The sequence below is a fragment of the Electrona antarctica genome (genome assembly GCF_951216825.1).
Source record: "Electrona antarctica genome assembly, chromosome: 3".
Lineage (NCBI taxonomy): Eukaryota > Metazoa > Chordata > Actinopteri > Myctophiformes > Myctophidae > Electrona > Electrona antarctica.
The window spans coordinates 36,975,407-36,994,601 of NC_136808.1; the positions used below are offsets into that span (position 1 = coordinate 36,975,407).

The window sequence follows — 19,195 nt, forward strand, 5'->3', positions numbered from 1 at the left end:
CGCACGCACGCACAGTAAACACATGTGTTAATTTAACACAGATCCTGCGAAATAGTGTAAATTGTCACACACTCAATGTTATAACACACAAACACGCACGAGCACGCGAGCACGCACGCGAGCACACACACACACACACACACACACACACACACACACACACACACACTTGCGGCTGTGCGCACACACAAAATAAACACAAGGGGACACAGGGGGCTGATAAAACATAGTTTTTATTTACTGCCATTCCTAGTGCTTTAGACAGACAAGCGTGTGTCGCAGGGAGCAAAGAGTGGTTCAAACAATGCAACGCTGCTGCTGATCTACAAACAACTCGTCTCTACAACCACATAAAAAAACAGATAAAGAAGAAGAAGAAGAAGAAGAAGAAGAAGAAGAAGAAGAGAGTAGTAGTAAACATTTGGCAAACATAACATCTTGGAACATAAAATAAACTAGTTTTCTTTATAGTAAAACAGCGATCTCTACTTTGCCATGAACTGCATACTGCAGAGAGAATTCAGACATTGTTATACTTCAAAACGGTTTATCCAACTTTTATGAAAGCGCTTGTTTTGTCAGAAGTAGCGCATCTGTCTCTCTCTCTCCCTCACTCCCTCACTCTCTCTGTTTCCCTGTCTTTCCCTGTCTCTCTCTCTCTCTCCCCCTCACTCTCTCTGTTTCTCTCTCTCTCTCTCTCTCTCTCTCTCTCTCTCTCTCTCTCTCTCTCTCTCTCTCTCTCTCTCGGCTGGCCTGCAGCATTGCAGGGGGAGTGTGGCACTGCTTTAAGAGTAATTAAAAGCGACTGAACAGCTGTAATTAATGAGAAGCTGCGTTTGTGTTCCGGGTCATTCCTATCAGTGCTGCCTTTCATCAGAGCAACACACTGTGTGTCTCTGTGAACATCCTACAGTATACAGCACAAACAACTCCCAGCCTGGCTAACAGGCACACGCACGCACGCACACACACACACACACACACACACACACACGCACGCACGCACCCATGCACACACACACACACACACACACACACACACACACACACACACACACACACACACACACACACACACACACACACACACACACACACATACACACTATGGGCATGTATTGCACATGTAGATACATGCTGAAACTTTTGTTACGTGCACACACAAAGAAACTTACAGGAACAAACCACATGCGTGTGCACAAACTATAAAAATGAATTATATAACACACACACACACACACACACACACACACACACACACACACACACACACACACACACACACACACACACACACACACACACACACCTTAATGTGCATATCCATGCACGACGTACATGCTGTAGACAAAAATCTAGCGATTACTCAGACATGCCTTCATGTACACTTCCACATATATACATACACATGAAATACATACAGTACATGGCCAATGTCACACACACACACACACACACACACACACACACACACACACACACACACACACACACACACACACACACACACACACACACACACACACACACACACACACACACACCCCTTCATGCACGTTGATGTATGAGTGTGAAAGCGTGCTTACACACATACAGTACAGTACATGCCCATATATTGCACGTCCACACCAGCGCATACTGTAAACAATAAAAACATCACATTCCTCATGTAGACATTCATTACTTCATCCCATCATGGAGCAGGTCTTTGGTTTCTTCACAGTTCATCATTTCCTACTGAACACAAATAAAGGGGAATACGCTGCAAGAAGGTCAACCACATGAACCCTATGCAAGGGCTGCATCCTGGCCAAAACAGCTGATCTGTAAGCTCACGACACGTTGCAACGTGGCACGTCCCGAGTCTATAGATTGGCTATTCTCGCGAAGAGATTTGTGCAGCGGTTCCCAAGCCTTTAACTGATGTGAGGGTATTGCAAGTGGGCCCCCAAATCATTTATGATGAACATGTATTCATTAATACATAAATATTCTTCTTTAACATCTTGGGAAATGAATAACCGATAAGTAGGAACTTAGCTCCATTGATCCAAGCTTGAACACACTGATCGTTAATATAAAATGCTAACGGCCCACCCAAATGACAGAACTTTCAAGTGGGCCTTGATCCAGAAAATGTTGGGAACCGCTGTTGTAGAAGAAGAAAAACAGGAGGGTACCTAGTATAGAGTTCTGGGGGACCCCAGTCAACTATGTATAGTATAGGGTTAAAGTGGTTAAAGGAAAGAACACAGTGCAAACTCAAATAGCCTTTTTTACCACACGGTATGAGCAATAGAAAGCATATATGTACTGTACTGTCTACTACTACTACTGGGTGTGCGCCGATCAACTGACAAAGCCTTCATGTGGGGTTATGACGGAGTGAGTAACATACCATATGTAACACTATAACGCCTAACGCTTCCTCAGCTACAGCTAGCCTAAGTAGCTCGGTCGCTAAGCTAGCTCGATTAGCAAAGTGTTAGCCGGAGCGCTGCCTGCCTGCAGTTCTTCTAGACAAAAAAAGGAGCCATTTTTTAGGAGTTAAAGGAGAGTGTGCTGGTTCTTTGTGTGGGTTCCGGGTGCCCTAATCCAATGGACATCAACGCTACGGGTCTGGTGACGCAGTCGCGTGTCATTTCTCTCTCTGCCTGCATCCCTCACATCCTGTTGAGAGAGACATAAAGGACCTGGTCAACTTTTATATGAATATATGAAAATGATTTTCATGGCCAGGCTCAGGTATATTTTAGAGAGAATATTAAATGTACAGTGGTACTTTTACTTAGTATATTTAGAACTATGGGAGGCACTGGGTAATCAGGTCAGACATTTATGACAAAGTTTGAACATTACAGCTTGGTCAGAAAATAACACCTGTTTCTCTTGTGTGACAACATATCGCAGATGTCGGGCAGAAACCTTGTATGTACATAGTCGTTACTTTTCAGGCAATTCAAAATATTATATTTATAAAATACACTGACAGACTTAACCACTTCCCTCCTTTTTGGGCATGTTATTTCAGGCGAAAATATGCAAAACTCTCCAAATGTAAAAGAATCACACCCTGCATGCAGACATGGACCCTGTGTGCAGTCATGGGGCCCTGGGTGCAGGTAGGGGCCCTGGGTACAGTCATGGGGCCCTGGGTGCAGGCATGGGGCCCTGGGTGCAGGTAGGGACCCTGGGTACAGTCATGGGGCCCTGGGTGCAGGCATGGGGCCCTGGGTGCAGGCATGGGGCCCTGGGTGCAGGCATGGGGCCCTGGGTGCAGACATGGGGCCCTGGGTGCAGGTAGGGGCCCTGGGTACAGGCATGGGGCCCTGGGTGCAGGCATGGGGCCCTGGGTGCAGGCATGGGGCCCTGGGTAGAGACATGGGGCCCTGAGTAGAGACATGGGGCCCTGGGTGCAGTCATGGGGCCCTGGGTGCAGGCATGTGGCCCTGGGTGCAGGTAGGGGCCCTGGGTGCGGACATGGGGCCCTGGGTGCAGACCAGAGCCATAGAGTATAGACAGAGTTACGCAAACTCTGTTCACTTCATGGGGCCAGTTCAATGGCAGCTCTTCTACATAGACTTCTATTAGTAGGGGATATTATCGGCAATACATGGCCAAATCGTATATATTGGTTTAGGGACAACTGGAAGTTTACGGAATGCATTGGAGTCTATGGGCTCACGCGAGTACATGAACCACGTGACCGTGCAGTTTTCTGCCCCCTCAATATCGCAACTCTTTTATTAGATGGCTTTGGTGCAGACATGGGGCCAGCGGGGGCCCCGGACTACAAGCTGTAATGATGATTGGCTACAAGTGAGGGAGCCAGAGTTGGTTGTAATATGACAGGGCTCAGTTAATGAAGAGGAATGTACTGGCCAGTCCAAATGCCAACTCCACTGGTTCATTACAGCATATTTATGAGCCAGTGATGAGACTCATGTCCAGGGGTTTGTTGTATTTTGTGCACGTACTTCCCATCAGATACAGGGGGGGGGGGGGGGGGGGGGCTGCTACGGAACAACAATACAGCAATCTCATCAAATTCTATTTCACTAAATAGTTTCAAACATAAGCTTAGGACCCATTTAATTGACCATAGCACTTTCCCCTTTTTGAGTGGTGCAAAGTGCAAACCACTCCAATAACCAGCTTTGTCTGTATGTTTGTGTACCTGTGTACGTGTCCGTGTACCTGTGTACGTGTCCGTGCACAGGTGAGCATGGTTACCATGGTTAGTGTGTGACGTCACTGACATAGCTGATCAGACTATATAAGACCTTGCACCACTCAGTTCACACGGGTGTGATTTTTATATATTGTATGTCTTTTGTATTGTTTTTATACTGTGCTGAATAAATAAATATAAAAAAAAGAATTCACTCATACAGGACTTACACATACACCTTCTACTCCATCTGGAGTAGAAGGGCCCTCCTCCAAGTCAGCCCTTAGAAGCCTCCCCAGAAATGGTCAACAAATTTGTCTCCCACTTCGTGGAAAAAATAGAGGGCATCAGGCTGAAAATCTCCTCTGCACCCACAGTCTCCCCGGATTGTCCCCAATTAACGACCAAATTCCCCCAGTTTCAACAGATTTCCATGACAATCCTAGAAGATATAGTCTCTCACATGAGCGCCACCTCCTGCCCACTCAACACCATTCCCACCAGATTACCAAGAGATTCTCCATACGATTGGTCCAGACATATTATCTATCATGAACTGCTCTCTGTCCACTGGCTCTTTCCCAGCAAGTTTCAAGAAGGCCTTGGTCCAACCACTACTTAAGAAACCCTCCCTTGATCCCCTGGTCCTGAATAATTATAGATCAATTTCTAAACTTCCCTTTTTATCTAAATTGCTGGAGAAGATCATGTCCATTCAATTGCTTGATTTTATGACTTTTAACAGTACTTTTGAGGTTTTCCAGTCTGGTTTCCGAGCACTCCACAGCACAGAGACAGCGCTTTTAAAGGTCACCAATGATTTACTGCTCACTGCGGACTCCGGTAACTGCTCCTTGTTAATTCTTCTTGATCTTAGCTCTGCGTTTGACACTGTTGATCACTCCATTTTAATTGACCGCCTAGAAACCTGGGTTGGCATTGAGAGCCTAGCCCTAAATTTATTCCGCTCCTATCTAACGGACAGATCATTCTCAGTGGTGATCGGAGAAGTCTCTTCCTCTCCAGTCCCCCTCACCTGTGGTGTACCACAGGGATCGGTACTTGGCCCCCTCCTTTTTTACATGCTCCCCCTTGGCAATATAATCCGTAACCATAATATTCAGTTCCATTGCTATGCAGATGACACGCAACTGTACATTCCTCTACAACCCGGTGTCACAGTGAATCTGTCCAGTCTCCTATCGTGCCTTTCAGATATTAAAAACTGGATGTCAAATAACTTTTTACAACTGAACGAAACCAAATCAGAAATCATAATCTTCGGTCCCACTAATTCCACTCAGCCATTCATCTCAGAACTCGGTAGCCTATCCCCTAATGTAAAAGAGGTTGCCCGTAACCTGGGTGTGCTTTTTGACTCCGGCCTCACTTTTAACCCCCAAGTAACACGAGTAGTGCAAACCTGATACTTTCAACTGAGGAACATAGCCAGGATCAAAAGTTTCCTGTCACCCGCAGATCTGGAAAAGGTAATCCACGCTTTTATCTCGTCTCGTTTGGATTACTGTAACTCGATTTATTCTGGCCTGTGTAAGAAGGCTATATCCCGTCTCCAACTCGTTCAGAATTCTGCTGCCAGACTGCTAACTAATTCAAAACGACGGGACCACATCACCCCCATTTTAGCCACCCTTCACTGGTTACCGGTTAGTTACAGAATTGATTTTAAGATTTTACTTTTTACTTTTAAAGCTGTAAATGGTCAGGCCCCCCAGTATGTCTCTGACATGCTGGCTCCCTATAAGCCTATACGTTCACTCAGGTCCTCTGACAAAGCCCTCCTTGAGACCCCCACAGCCCATCTTATCACAAAAGGTGGCAGGGCATTTGCAATCCGGGCTCCCAAACTATGGAACGCCCTACCTATTAATTTAAGACTTGCAACATCTTGTTTTAAATCCCTTCTAAAAACCCACCTTTACGTTAAGGCCTTTAATTTATTTCTTAATTTATTTTTGCATACCTTATTCTATTTTTGTGTGTATGCTTTCATGTCGTGCTTGCTGTCATTCAATGTTATCTTGTTTTAGCTGTGACTACGTTGTTGTTGTTTATTTTTACCCTGTTATGTAAAGCACTTTGTGACTATGTCTTGAAATGTGCTATATAAATAAATTCATTAGCATTATCATTATCTGTCCTTTAAGACTGAATGAATCAAACAAAATCGGAAATGGGTCAGAGATTTCACCCTAATTCATTCACCAATAGAGCGTCGCAGTCCCCGCACCCTACGAGGACCCAGGAAATAATTTCCCGTTCATTTTCCTCATAGACTTTTCAAAAAGTATTTATTTAAAGACGGTTACGCCGCGGACAAAGCCAACTCTTGTTGTGACAAATCATGACGATAAACACAATGTTTTGTGCAGATCAAATAATTAGAAAGAAGAAAAAAGGCAGGGTACAACACTTTTTGTTTTGTTTTACTTCTTACTAATTCAGTCATGATTTGTCAAAACTCGAGTTGGCTTTGTACGAGCCTTAAAAGGTCTTTAAATAAATACTTTTAGAAATGTCTATGGGGGAAATGAATTCCTGGGCCCTCGTCGTTCTGAAAGGGGGCGGGACTGCGACGCTCTATACTATAGCCAATGAATGTCATGGAAAGAGCAGGTCAATATTTTAGCAATGTTTTTTCAGTCGTGGCGACTGGGAACTTTAATCCACCTCCAGAGGAGTGACTCCACCCGGCTGATGATGTCGGCCAGGTCAAAGGTCAGCGGCATGCTGGGGTCATCCAGGGCCCAGAAGGGCCGGTCCACGGGGGCCTCCTCGGGGGGCAGCGTCTGGGCCAGGCTGGAGTGGCACCTGGGGCGACAGGACACAGGAAACAAGCATAGCCCTGTCAGCTCCTCCCCTCTGACTGACACAAACCAACAGGTAGACAAGACAGTCATCAACATCGACAACACGCAGGCTTCAAGGGAGCATTCTGGATGTTTAGAATTAAAAGCATTACTCTTCAGGTTTAATCGGTGTGGTTTTATTTGAATTGTTTTATGTGATTTTATTGTCTGCTAGGACGGTGTGTTATATTAGAGACACTGAAACTGGGGAAACTGTTGTTCCTTTCTTCGTCCTTTGTTCAAGCTTGACTACTGGAGCGGTGGTCTCAAAAACATAGAGGAAAGCTGACGGAAAAAGACTCGCTTACTGTATCAAAATAAAGGAGAACTCCCGAGACTTAAGGAAAAAAATAATTTATTTTATTTTAACATGCTCATAAATGCTCTGTGCTCATTGGTGAACTTAAAAGTAGCAAACGTTTCGGTCCTGGGACCTTCGTCAGTGCTATATTAGCTATGAATACTGTATATGTTTATACTGTCTTGACACACACCCAGGACTAAGATGTACATTTTATATTAGTTTTCTCTGGTGTGATACATTTATTGAGTGTTGTCCCTTATAAACAAATAAACAAATAAATATATGCTAGGCCAGTGCACTGTCAAAGCCAACACTCACCAAAGCTTATTAATCTAAAAATCTTGACTCATAATCCACTGCGTGAGGGGGGGCTTGTCGAACAGAACAGATCTATAAAGCTACCGTGATGACGCTGACTTGTAGATCTGTTCTGACACTGTGATACCTCACATGAGCTTCAATCTTTGGGTTACTTAATCTTCCTTCAGCACTCCTACTCTGTCAGAGCTCTGAGTCTGCACACTGTGATCCTTGTCTTTAAACTCCACTCAGAGTGACCTCGGCTGACATCTGAGGGCATGTACTCTAGGAGACTTGAAACACATCTTCCTGTCTGTCCGTCTGTTGATTGATGAGGCATTTGAAGAGGTCAGTCACAAAATGTCAGGTACTCGCTTGGTGAGTTGTTTGTGTGCGTGTGCATGTGTGTGTGTGAGCGTGCGTGCGTGTGCGCGTGCATGTGTGTTTATTTGTCCTAAACACACAGGATGGGTGTATACTCTGTATTTGACCAGGAGGCTTCCTTTCCTCTTTGTCTTTACGGCTGCTAATAAGACTGGACCCAGTTAGAGGCTGCGCAATGCGCACGCACACACACACGCACGCACGTACATACTCACACACACACATGCATACACACTGTATGTTTTGCACATTTGTACAGCGTTTACTCATTTACTTACACACACGCACGCACACACACGCACACGCACACACACACACACACACACACACACACACACACACACACACACACACACACACACACACAGGGGGAATGGTGGAAAACATGTTGAAAAGTGAAGACGAGCGGGATCATCCAAAAGTGATGAATCAGGATTTATGTTTCTGAAGCCATAAAAAGGGCGTGACAGTCTCAGGCTGATGAGAACGCACCATCATATCACATACTGTAGAGACATGATTAATGGACCAGTCACATCACACAGGCACACGCACATGCACACAGATGCACATATCGCACGTGCATACGCATTACGCATGCACACACTTGTTTTAGTATACTCATGATGAGATAAAAACTTGGACAGCATTGAAGATCGCCGAAAATAGCCGAAGACAGCTTGAGAATAGCAGATCTATAAGCTCACAACGTTGTCTAAATGTCTAATCCTAACATTAACCCCAAGTCTCATAGTCTAGTCCAAATTATAAGCAAAAAATACAAAAATAAACATAAAACAACAATTTATCTTGTGAGCACCAGGAATAGTGTCCTCACATTGTCTATTTCTCAAGTTGTACTACAATATACTGTACTTGCGGGGACATTTGGTCCTTACAAGTATAGAAAAAGTACACGCACGCACGCACGCACACGCACGCACCCGCACACGCACACGCACACACACACACACACACACACACACACACACACACACACACAACCACAGCTACAGCCAGATGGTTTCATTAGGGAAACACTCGCGTTTGTTGCAGTCCTGGAGAGAAACGCAGCCTTCTTGGATGCGCAGCCCGACGCATTATGCTTATATGATTAATATCTTGGCGTTTCACAGCCTGTGGAGCCGGAGCGCGGTCCCCTGTGGCAGCCATGAGACATGAGTCACATCTTTTGTCGGAGCAGTGTAAATATTTGCAGAGGTGACTTCTCGGTGACTCTGCGCTGTCATCGTAAATCTGCCCCGCTGCCTCTGACAGGCGAGCACCACCCCTGACCCGGAAGTAGACATTATGGGGAGGGGGAGAGAGAGAGAGAGAGAGAGAGAGAGAGAGAGAGAGAGAGATATAGAGAGAGAGGAAGAGAGAGTTCTGAGAGAGAGAGAGAGAGAGAGAGAGAGAGAGAGAGAGAGTTATGTTCTGGGAGAACAGTCCAAATGCACAGTTTTGGCAGCAAAATACGTGTGGAGTTGTCATCAACTGAGGGACAGCCAGTGGACAGAAGAGACATGTCTGAACAGGGTCATTAAGTTGCTGTTATGTTTCTGTTTGTTAATTTATTTTCATTGTTACTGTATTGCTTGTTGTTCATTATTGTTGGGATGTTTGTTGTTGTCTCTGTGTGCACAATGCTGACTTTTGTTTTGTTGTATGTATGCTTTGGCAATGTAGAACATATTTATCATGCCAATAAAGCCTTTTGAAATTGAAATTGAATTGAGAGAGAGAGAGAGAGAGAGAGAGGAAGGAAGACAGTTGAAGACACACAGATAATTCCTCAGTGATCGTTTAGAGAGTTGGATTAAGCGTCCGGGTCGGGTTCGGGTAGAATTTGAGAACTCTAGTGGTGATGCATGATGGGAGTGTTGTTCTAGTCATGCAGGGTTCCCCAATAGGCGGCCCGCGGGCCATTTGCGGCCCGCGGAGCGCCCCCTTGTGGCCCCTGGAAGAATTTCAAAATAAAAAAGAAAAAAATACGTTTTTTGTTTTGTTTTCGGGGGGTGTCCCAGATATAAATGGCATTAAATGGGGGTCAGTATCCTATGCATGTCAAACTGGGCACCCCCTCAAGGACCACTGGTGGTCCCCGGACCACTGGTTGAGAACAATCTTTAATTAATTAATGAAAAAATAAAAAACCCAATTTTTCGCGCGTGCAGACTCGGCCCCCAGCCTGGTTCCCTAGTCAAAATATGGCCCTTGAGGAAAATGAATTGGGGAACCCTCTAGTGCATGTCAGTCCAGCACCCGTTGTTGCAACAACAGGTGTCCTTGTGGGGGAAAGTGTGTCTTCCCCTGGAGGTGGGAGGAGAGACCTGAGAAATACAGGTGTGTTTGACTGTTTGTAAGCAATACAAATATATACCTATAACAGCTGTACAACATTAATAAAATAATAAGAAATCATTATGTCATTATCAACCACTTAACCCCCCCCCCCCCCACTGTGAGAATACCCAGTCTACAAGCTCACACCAAGCTTAAAGATCAGTTATTTCCACTGACCAAAATAGTGATTCAAAGGTTGAAAGTTGGTTAAAACAAAGACCCTATCCTATAAAAAAGAAGAAGAAAAAAAACACGAAGCAACTACACCCAATCCAGAGTGTAGAGTAGGAGAGTAGTGACACGCTTTGATCTCGCCGCAAAGCGGGTGCCTATATGGGCTATAGTTCCAAACATTGCTCCTATGGCTGGAACTATCCCATTGAGATAGATTGACCACTTCCGCATTCCATTGTTACAATGGGAGTCGTGTCGCCACTCTCTTACTATATTACTCTGACCCAACCTGTTCTCTTTCCTTTGGTCCAGAGTGAGAGAGAGCGCGTGAGAGAGACTGTACATTTTGACCGGTATGACAGTATTTTCATATTGTATTGTGAAAGTTAATGTTCTATCTGCTGGTTTTCTGTTATATTTTTATTTTATTTTGTTTTGTTCTTTTGTTGAATTTCATGCTTTGGCAATACTGTAGCTATTACATTCATGCCAAAAAAGCGAATTGAATTGAATTGAATTGAATTGAATTGAATTGAATTGAATTGAATTGAATTGAATTGAATTGAATTGAATTGAATTGAGAGAGAGAGAGAGAGAGAGAGAGAGAGAGAGAGAGAGAGACAGCAACAGCAAGGAGGACAGGGTGAGAGGACGGTGGGAGTGTCTTATGAAGCAGGATGTTATAAAGTGGTCAGTGGTGTGTGTGGTGGTGGTGGTGGTGGGGGGGTGTCCAGGCGGCCAGCAGCCTGCCAGTATTTGTGGTTATATATTTTCGCCGGGGCCACTTAATGTGGGAGCAGCTCCTGGAGGCTAAGTGCTGCGCCCCGGGCGCGGCCGGCCCCCCTTTTCCTTCAAATAGCTGCTCGCCATTATGGTCGGCGGGCAGCGGCATTAACATCCAACCGGTCCAATATATCTTCCTGCAGCTCGGTATCGGGGCCTGATAATAGCATCTGTTAACATGCACTAAGCACCATTATGTAGCCCATCACTTCATAAATAATATGATTAGGCGACCTTGGGGCTTTAGCGACGAGCCGCGTGTTTAAATGTTCTCATCATTTATTTAGGCCCCGCCAATTAAAGGAAGCGCCACTTCAAGACAGCGGGAGAAACGACACAGTTAGCATACATATCTGGGAGAGAGAGACAGACGGTGAGAGAGAGAGAATGAAAGAGAGAGATAAAGTAAAGAAGAAGCGTGTGTGTGTGTGTGTGTGTGTGTGTGTGCAGACAGAAAGAGACAAGATGTTACAAACTCACTGACCTCTACACACACACACACACACACACACACACACTCACACACTCACACACACACACACACACACACACACACACACACACACACACACACACACACACACACACAGTCACACACACACACACACACAGGGTTCTGCTGACATCAGCACCAGGACCATGGGAATGCAGGGTCTTTGATTAGGCGTGATTAAGTATTCATGCAGCGCGGCAACGAGAGCCTGTTTTCTGGGCCGTTCTGACCCAGGAGCACAGCACGCACGCACACACACACACACACACACACACACACACACACACACACACACACACACACACACACACACACACACACACACACACACACACACACACACACACACACACACACACACACACACACACACACACACACACACACACACACACAAAACATCTGACAATCCCCATTTAAACGACCAAGGCTCCATTTATCAGACAAGGGGATCTCACAATATTAGCCTGCAAATAGAGTGCCCCCGGTTTACAGCAGATACACCAGATACAGGGACTGGGGTCCTATCAAAGATAATATGGTCTAGCCCATTCTGTACGGGAACCCCTTTTGGTGTTTCAAGCATATACTTTAGCTATTGAAAAATAGCAGATCTACAAGCTCATAGCGTGGCACAGAGTGCCGCACTTATGAGCTTGTAGGTCTGCTATTTTTCAAAAATCGTGAAAATGCGGCACACATCTTTGAATATATATTCTTTCAAATCATTGCTTCTGAGGGGTTCCTGGAACAACATATTTTCAGATGGGGGTCGGTGGCCAATTACATATCATTTTTGGGGTCCTTGACATGAAATATGGAGCACCACTGATACAGAAACATGAGGTATTGCAGAAAACTGTCAGAACTGTCAGACATTTTAAAATTTTCGACGTCAGGCCTAAACGGGCTAGACACACTCAACGAGCTGCGTTTACAGCATCTGCCACTGGTAAACACAGCGCCGTCGCTGCTGGTAAACACAGCGCCGTCGCTGCTACTGCTAAAGTGGGTGAGCAAAGGAAAAGTCGATACGGAGCTTATAAGCTCTCCTTAAGTCTCTCGATAGTAATTCGGCGTATATAAGCTGCGGTGCCGTTGCAAACACAAAGCCTGCTGAAGCACTTTCCCATAGCAAAGAATAAATTGATAAATAAATAACAAAAGGAACGAAACAACACAACAACGTTCGACCTCGAAGTTACCGTCAAAGACAAAGACTTTGGGTTGTTCCACTATCCACACACACTATATGACCACTTAAGTGCTACTTTAACAAACACAAATACCCCCCCAAAAAATGGCCGATACAAGCTTGGCTATTTTTCTATGGTTACATTTTGGGGGAAAAAAATAAAAATAAAACAAAAAGATAATGGCATAATTCCCCAAATATATAGGGATGCCAGGTTGGTTAACCCCAGGACAGATATGGGACTAACTATCCCATCTGGCTTGCCGTCAGGAGAGATTGGCAACACAATCACTCATTTCAATTCTCCCTGAAACCCTATAGCCCTGCCCTCCCCTCCCCCTCCCCCACTGCTCAAAATGGTATGCTATAATGTTAAAGACGTAGTGATTTTTTTTTTTACACTTTCAGACCATATCCGGAGTCATCATATGAGCATACCTAACAATGGATGCCAATTTGTTTTGGAAAATAACCATTTTTGTGTAGTTTTATATCAAAAGTCCATAAAATCAAATTTGTATTACTTCCTTTAAACAAAAACGTGATGCGTGATGACGTGTAGAGGTACACATGCAGCTTGATTAAATTCACCTGTTTGATTCCCATATCTGTGCGTTTGTCCAAACACAGCTGCTACTGATTACAGAAATCATCCGTTTTTAATTTAATCCCATTCAAGATGACATCCAGACAGTGTATTACTCGGTTTAAACTTCAGCAGCACGCTAAAATATGTATCTGAAAACATTATAGGGTAGAAAGAATCCATGAGCTTTGCTCCCTGTCGTTCTGTGACTTTGTTTACAAACAGATCTGCATGTGTGTGTGAGCAGAACTATACGTCCCATAGCCTGGAGGTATGCGACGTTCTGATTGGTTCAAAATCATTGAACTTGCTGTTTCAGGGTGAAACTTCAAAATAAAATGGCGTAGTGTTCATTGCACCACACATTTAAAGCTCTCTGAGATTTCTACTACCGTTACCCACAAGGTTCCTCCTCTCCTCTCCTCTCCTCTCCTCTCCTCTCCTCTCCCCTCCCCTCCCCTCCCCTCCCCTCCTCTCCTCTCCTCTCCTCTCCTCTCCTCTCCTCTCCTCTCCTCTCCTCTCCTCTCCTCTCCTCTCCTCTCCTCTCCCCTCCCCTCCCCTCCCCTCCTCTCCTCTCCTCTCCTCTCCTCTCCTCTCCTCTCGGGTGTTCGTTGCGATGGAGGGGGTGGAGGACACCATGCACCGCCTATAGACCCCCCCCCCCCAACCCCCTTTGCGCTCAAACTAACCACTTTAGCTAAAGTGAGTGTTAATTATGGACAGGCAAAGCAGTCAATAAAAGGTTAATGTAGAAGTCAAAGGATAAATTCCTTTAAGTATTGCATCATTCCAACATCTCTGCGACCAACACACTGCTGCGCGCAGCTGGCCTAATCAATACGTTTTACTGTAATGTGCTCGCCATCGATTTCCCCCCCTCTCCTCTCTCCTCTCAACGCTCTGCGCTCGGACCCCTCGCCTCGGTTAAAGAACCCAAAGGGGGAGGGGAGGGAGGGAGGGAGGGAGAGAAAGGAACATGAGGCGAGAGGTATAGAAAATAGAATGAAGTAAATAAAATAACCAACTGGGCTTTAGCTGTATATGTTCTTGTAAAGAGGCATGGCCATGGTTACCACTGCCACAGACAACATCGTCATCATCACTATCAGAGCCCACTCAATCTCCATTCTCCGCTGTGTGTAATTGTGCAGCAGTAGGCTACACGTGCACAGCACAGGGGGGGTGGGGGAGGGGGGGATGGGGCAATACATTAAAAGGCCCTCTGCTCTTAACGGGATGGGATTCCACCTAATAGACAACATCAGTGCTTCCGACTCATGCAATTACACTGATAAATGCACGATTGTGTCAAGCTCAAGTGAAAAAGGACCCGGGGAAACATAGATAGGAGGGCCCGGGCTTATTGCGTTATCGCTCCGGGAGGTCATTTGTTAAACCACGCGGGATTAGTGCAGGAGCCTGGTGGGCTGTTTGATTCAGTGCATTAACCATGCCTATATGAGGGGGGTCCTAATGTTATGGAGCAGAAACACAAGACAGCTGGGAGAGTTACACAGCTTCAACCCCAAACTGGATGAGGCCACCTGTACTGACAGCACACAATTCTAACTCTGACCAGGAAAAGGAGCGGAAGAGATGCATATTTTCACACAGGAGTTGCCCTTTCAACCTTTGTAGATGGTATACTTTCCCCACCGTCATACAAAAAGGTTAGGGCTTAGGGACGGGACCATATGACAATTACATGTCACGATTATTGTGGCAAAAATAATTGCGACTAATGACATTATCGCGATAATCAAAATATGCTTAAAACTCAAAATGCCACTTTTGTGAACCACTTGAACCCCCAGCATCTCTGTTCTGGGGGGAATGTTCACCAAAATTAGCCGACCTAAGAGCTCACATCTGTGAGCTTGTAGATCTGCTATTTTTGCTAATCGATTTGCACAGTGAAATAAGAGCGTACCAATTGAGCTTGTTACAGGTCCGTTTAGTATAGAAGTAGCCTATAGTAAGTATAGTAAGTATAGAAGTATAGTATACAAGTATAGAAGTATAGAAGGTTTAAGTGCTGCTGAATTTGCAGCTCATCAAAAGTTAATTCATCTTGGAGCTTTAGATTTATCGTGAAATTGTCCTTCGTCATACACTATAGGAGCGTATAGGACAATTTCACAATGAATCAAAATCTCTGAGAGATGAATATTGTGAGTGATTTTTTTAATCACGATAAACGATAATAAATATTATCGTCCCATCCCCAATGTTCTCTCTAATAAATTGTAATAATAATCTCTTTAATAATAATCTCTCTAATAATGTTTTATCTATAAGTTGAGAGCTTCAGTTGAACTGCACAGGGACATGGGTGGAGTTCAGGTCCTCACAGGGAGAGACATGGGTGGAGTTCAGGTCCTCACAGGCAGAGACATGGGTGGAGTTCAGGTCCTCACAGGGAGAGACATGGGTGGAGTTCAGGTCCGCACAGGGAGAGACATGGGTGGAGTTCAGGTCCTCACAGGCAGAGACATGGGTGGAGTTCAGGTCCTCACAGGGAGAGACATGGGTGGAGTTCAGGTCCTCACAGGCAGAGACATGGGTGGAGTTCAGGTCCTCACAGGGAGAGACATGGGTGGAGTTCAGGTCCTCACAGGGAGAGACATGGGTGGAGTTCAGGTCCTCACAGGGAGAGACATGGGTGGAGTTCAGGTCCTCACAGGGAGAGACATGGGTGGAGTTCAGGTCCTCACAGGCAGAGACATGGGTGGAGTTCAGGTCCTCACAGGGAGAGACATGGGTGGAGTTCAGGTCCTCACAGGGAGAGACATGGGTGGAGTTCAGGTCCTCACAGGGAGAGACATGGGTGGAGTTCAGGTCCTCACAGGCAGAGACATGGGTGGAGTTCAGGTCCTCACAGGCAGAGACATGGGTGGAGTTCAGGTCCTCACAGGCAGAGACATGGGTGGAGTTCAGGTCTTCACAGGCAGAGACATGGGTGGAGTTCAGGTCCTCACAGGCAGAGACATGGGTGGAGTTCAGGTCCTCACAGGGAGAGACATGGGTGGAGTTCAGGTCCTCACAGGCAGAGACATGGGTGGAGTTCAGGTCCTCACAGGGAGAGACATGGGTGGAGTTCAGGTCCTCACAGGCAGAGACATGGGTGGAGTTCAGGTCCTCACAGGCAGAGACATGGGTGGAGTTCAGGTCCTCACAGGGAGAGACATGGGTGGAGTTCAGGTCCTCACAGGCAGAGACATGGGTGGAGTTCAGGTCCTCACAGGCAGAGACATGGGTGGAGTTCAGGTCCTCACAGGCAGAGACATGGGTGGAGTTCAGGTCCTCACAGGGAGAGACATGGGTGGAGTTCAGGTCCTCACAGGCAGAGACATGGGTGGAGTTCAGGTCCTCACAGGCAGAGACATGGGTGGAGTTCAGGTCCTCACAGGCCCCGTGCAGGTGGGTGAATTTGAACGAGGGTGTTCAGGTCATTAATAACACATGTTTTTAATGACACAGACGGTCTGTTTTTTGGAGATCAACTGTCCCGAATCAACTACACTTGTTTCCTGCATGCTCACTCGTGGCTAAATGGCTTTGCGATGCCATCGAGCAAATAACTTTCCCTTCATGTGCAGTGAGGCGCAGAGAACGTCTTGTCAAACATAAATCCAAACGACATGAGATGAACATATACGTATTAGAGCATGCCATTTGTTCGGAGGCCACGGCAACTTGCTACAGGTGTGTACAACTTAAGTACCAGGGGGCCCTGTGTGGGAAACAGACCCACATGGAGAGGCACACACACACACACACACACACACACACACACACACACACACACACACACACACACACACACACACACACACACACACACACACACACACACACACACACACACACACACACACACAGATCAAACAGGCTACTGAATGAGTGCAACTAATGTGGAAAATGCCTTGTCAATCACCTGTGTGAAGTTCAAGTGACAGATGTGGTTTAGTGCCTTTCTCTGCGCCGACAGAATGGGCCTGCAAGACACCTGAGAGGAGCCTCTCACTGTGAGAGTCTCTCTCTCTCTCTCTCTCTCTCTCTCTCTGCAGACCTGCACAGGTGTCAGGTTTTACGGCCTTGGCAAAACCCTGAATGCCCCGATAGCTGAGAATGCTATCAAACAAGTCATGAAAAAAAGAGAAAGAGGGGAAAAAAACGGCATGTCAGTCGTAAATCAGGCTGCCTCTGTAAGCCGAGGCACGCAAACAGGTCCCAAAGAGCGAAAGAGAGAGCACAATGCGTTGCATTCGCGAAGCATTGTTGCGAGCTCGTAGCTCGGTATTGTCGGTGCATGCGTGACACGCCATGCAAATAAGTATAAATCACGCTTTACTCAAAAACACATTCCTATACAATGTCACGTCACGTATAGACAGAAGATGTCAGAGGAGAGAGTGGCCATCCATCTTCATAATGTCATAATGTATGTCTTCAGGTGAATGTTGTGCAACAGATACTGGCAGAGTGAGAACGCACGTACTGTACGCTCATGTATATGTTCAGACCGTGCAGGTTTGGCTGTAAAAGGGACTTTCTTTCTCGTGTGAAGTCATGTAGAGTGCAGTCAGTGCAACAGTGAAGCATTCACAGAGAGCCAAACGCCTGCAAGGTGTGGGGCCTATAGCATATACGACCAGCCACAGTACACACCCTGGCCTCCCGGGGGTCCTCATTACTGCCTCTGTGTGTGTGTGTGTGTGTGTGTGTGTGTGTGTGTGTGTGTGTGTGTGTGTGTGTGTGTGTGTGTGTGTGTGTGTATGTGAGCACCATGGCTCAGACACTACCAGACGCGCACGCACACACACACACACGCGCGCGCGCGCCTCCACCCTTTAAACATTAAATGTAACAGAAAGCGCGGCAGCCATCAAGTGAGTGTGGGCAGGGCAAGCGGTCTTAACTGTTTCCTTCAGGATCAATCGAACGCCATTGTCTGCAGACGGCTGCTGACTGTACAGTTTGTTGAGTGTGTGCGTACGTGCGCACGCGTGTGTGTGTGTGTGTGTCTGTCTTTGTGCGTGTGTGTCTGTGTGCGTGTGTGTGCATGAGGTGGGCGATTTGTGGAGACAGGGGGTGAGGGTTGGGTGGGGTGGCGGGGCATCAAATGCATGACATATGTTCCTTTCATTTGGATTGCCACTAAAGAGCCCCGGCTAATAAAACTAACATCTGATCCTCTCCTGACTTTAATTAATGGTTAGTGGGAAAGACAAAAAAAAATGCATTCTTCTATAGAGCTGCTTAGCAGTGCCCACATGGACACAGTATACTCACCCATTATTCTGAGGCTCTTAATTGTATTCAAATATCTACCGCCTATAGTGCATTGTTGATCTATACCAGGTCTATACCTGGCATAGATCAACCCCCCCCCCCCCCCCCCGTACACTAAATATCTGTGAGCTTGTAGATCAGCTATTTTGGCGGCATGATCCCTCTGGAATAGGGACACAATACTATAGGGTCTGTGGGGTTAAATGTTTGGTGTACCTTTGAATTGTTGTTTAAATGTGTTATACAAATAAATGTGCGTTAGTTTGCCTTGCTCAAGTCTGCACGTACACACGC

The 19,195-nt window shown here is 46.0% G+C and overlaps 1 protein-coding gene across 1 annotated transcript in view; it reads right to left on the bottom strand.

The window, feature by feature from the left end:
- Positions 1 to 224: 224 nt before the first annotated feature.
- Positions 225 to 19,195, bottom strand: part of fto (FTO alpha-ketoglutarate dependent dioxygenase) — a 186,932-nt gene continuing 167,961 nt past the window's right edge. The window contains exons 10-11 of the mRNA XM_079497119.1: positions 6,863 to 7,003; positions 225 to 2,670 (exon numbers count right to left, since the gene is read on the bottom strand). Of these exons, the coding sequence (XP_079353245.1) occupies positions 2,664 to 2,670; positions 6,863 to 7,003 (148 nt within the window). The 3' untranslated portion in view covers positions 225 to 2,663. The remainder of the gene's footprint in view (positions 2,671 to 6,862; positions 7,004 to 19,195) is intronic.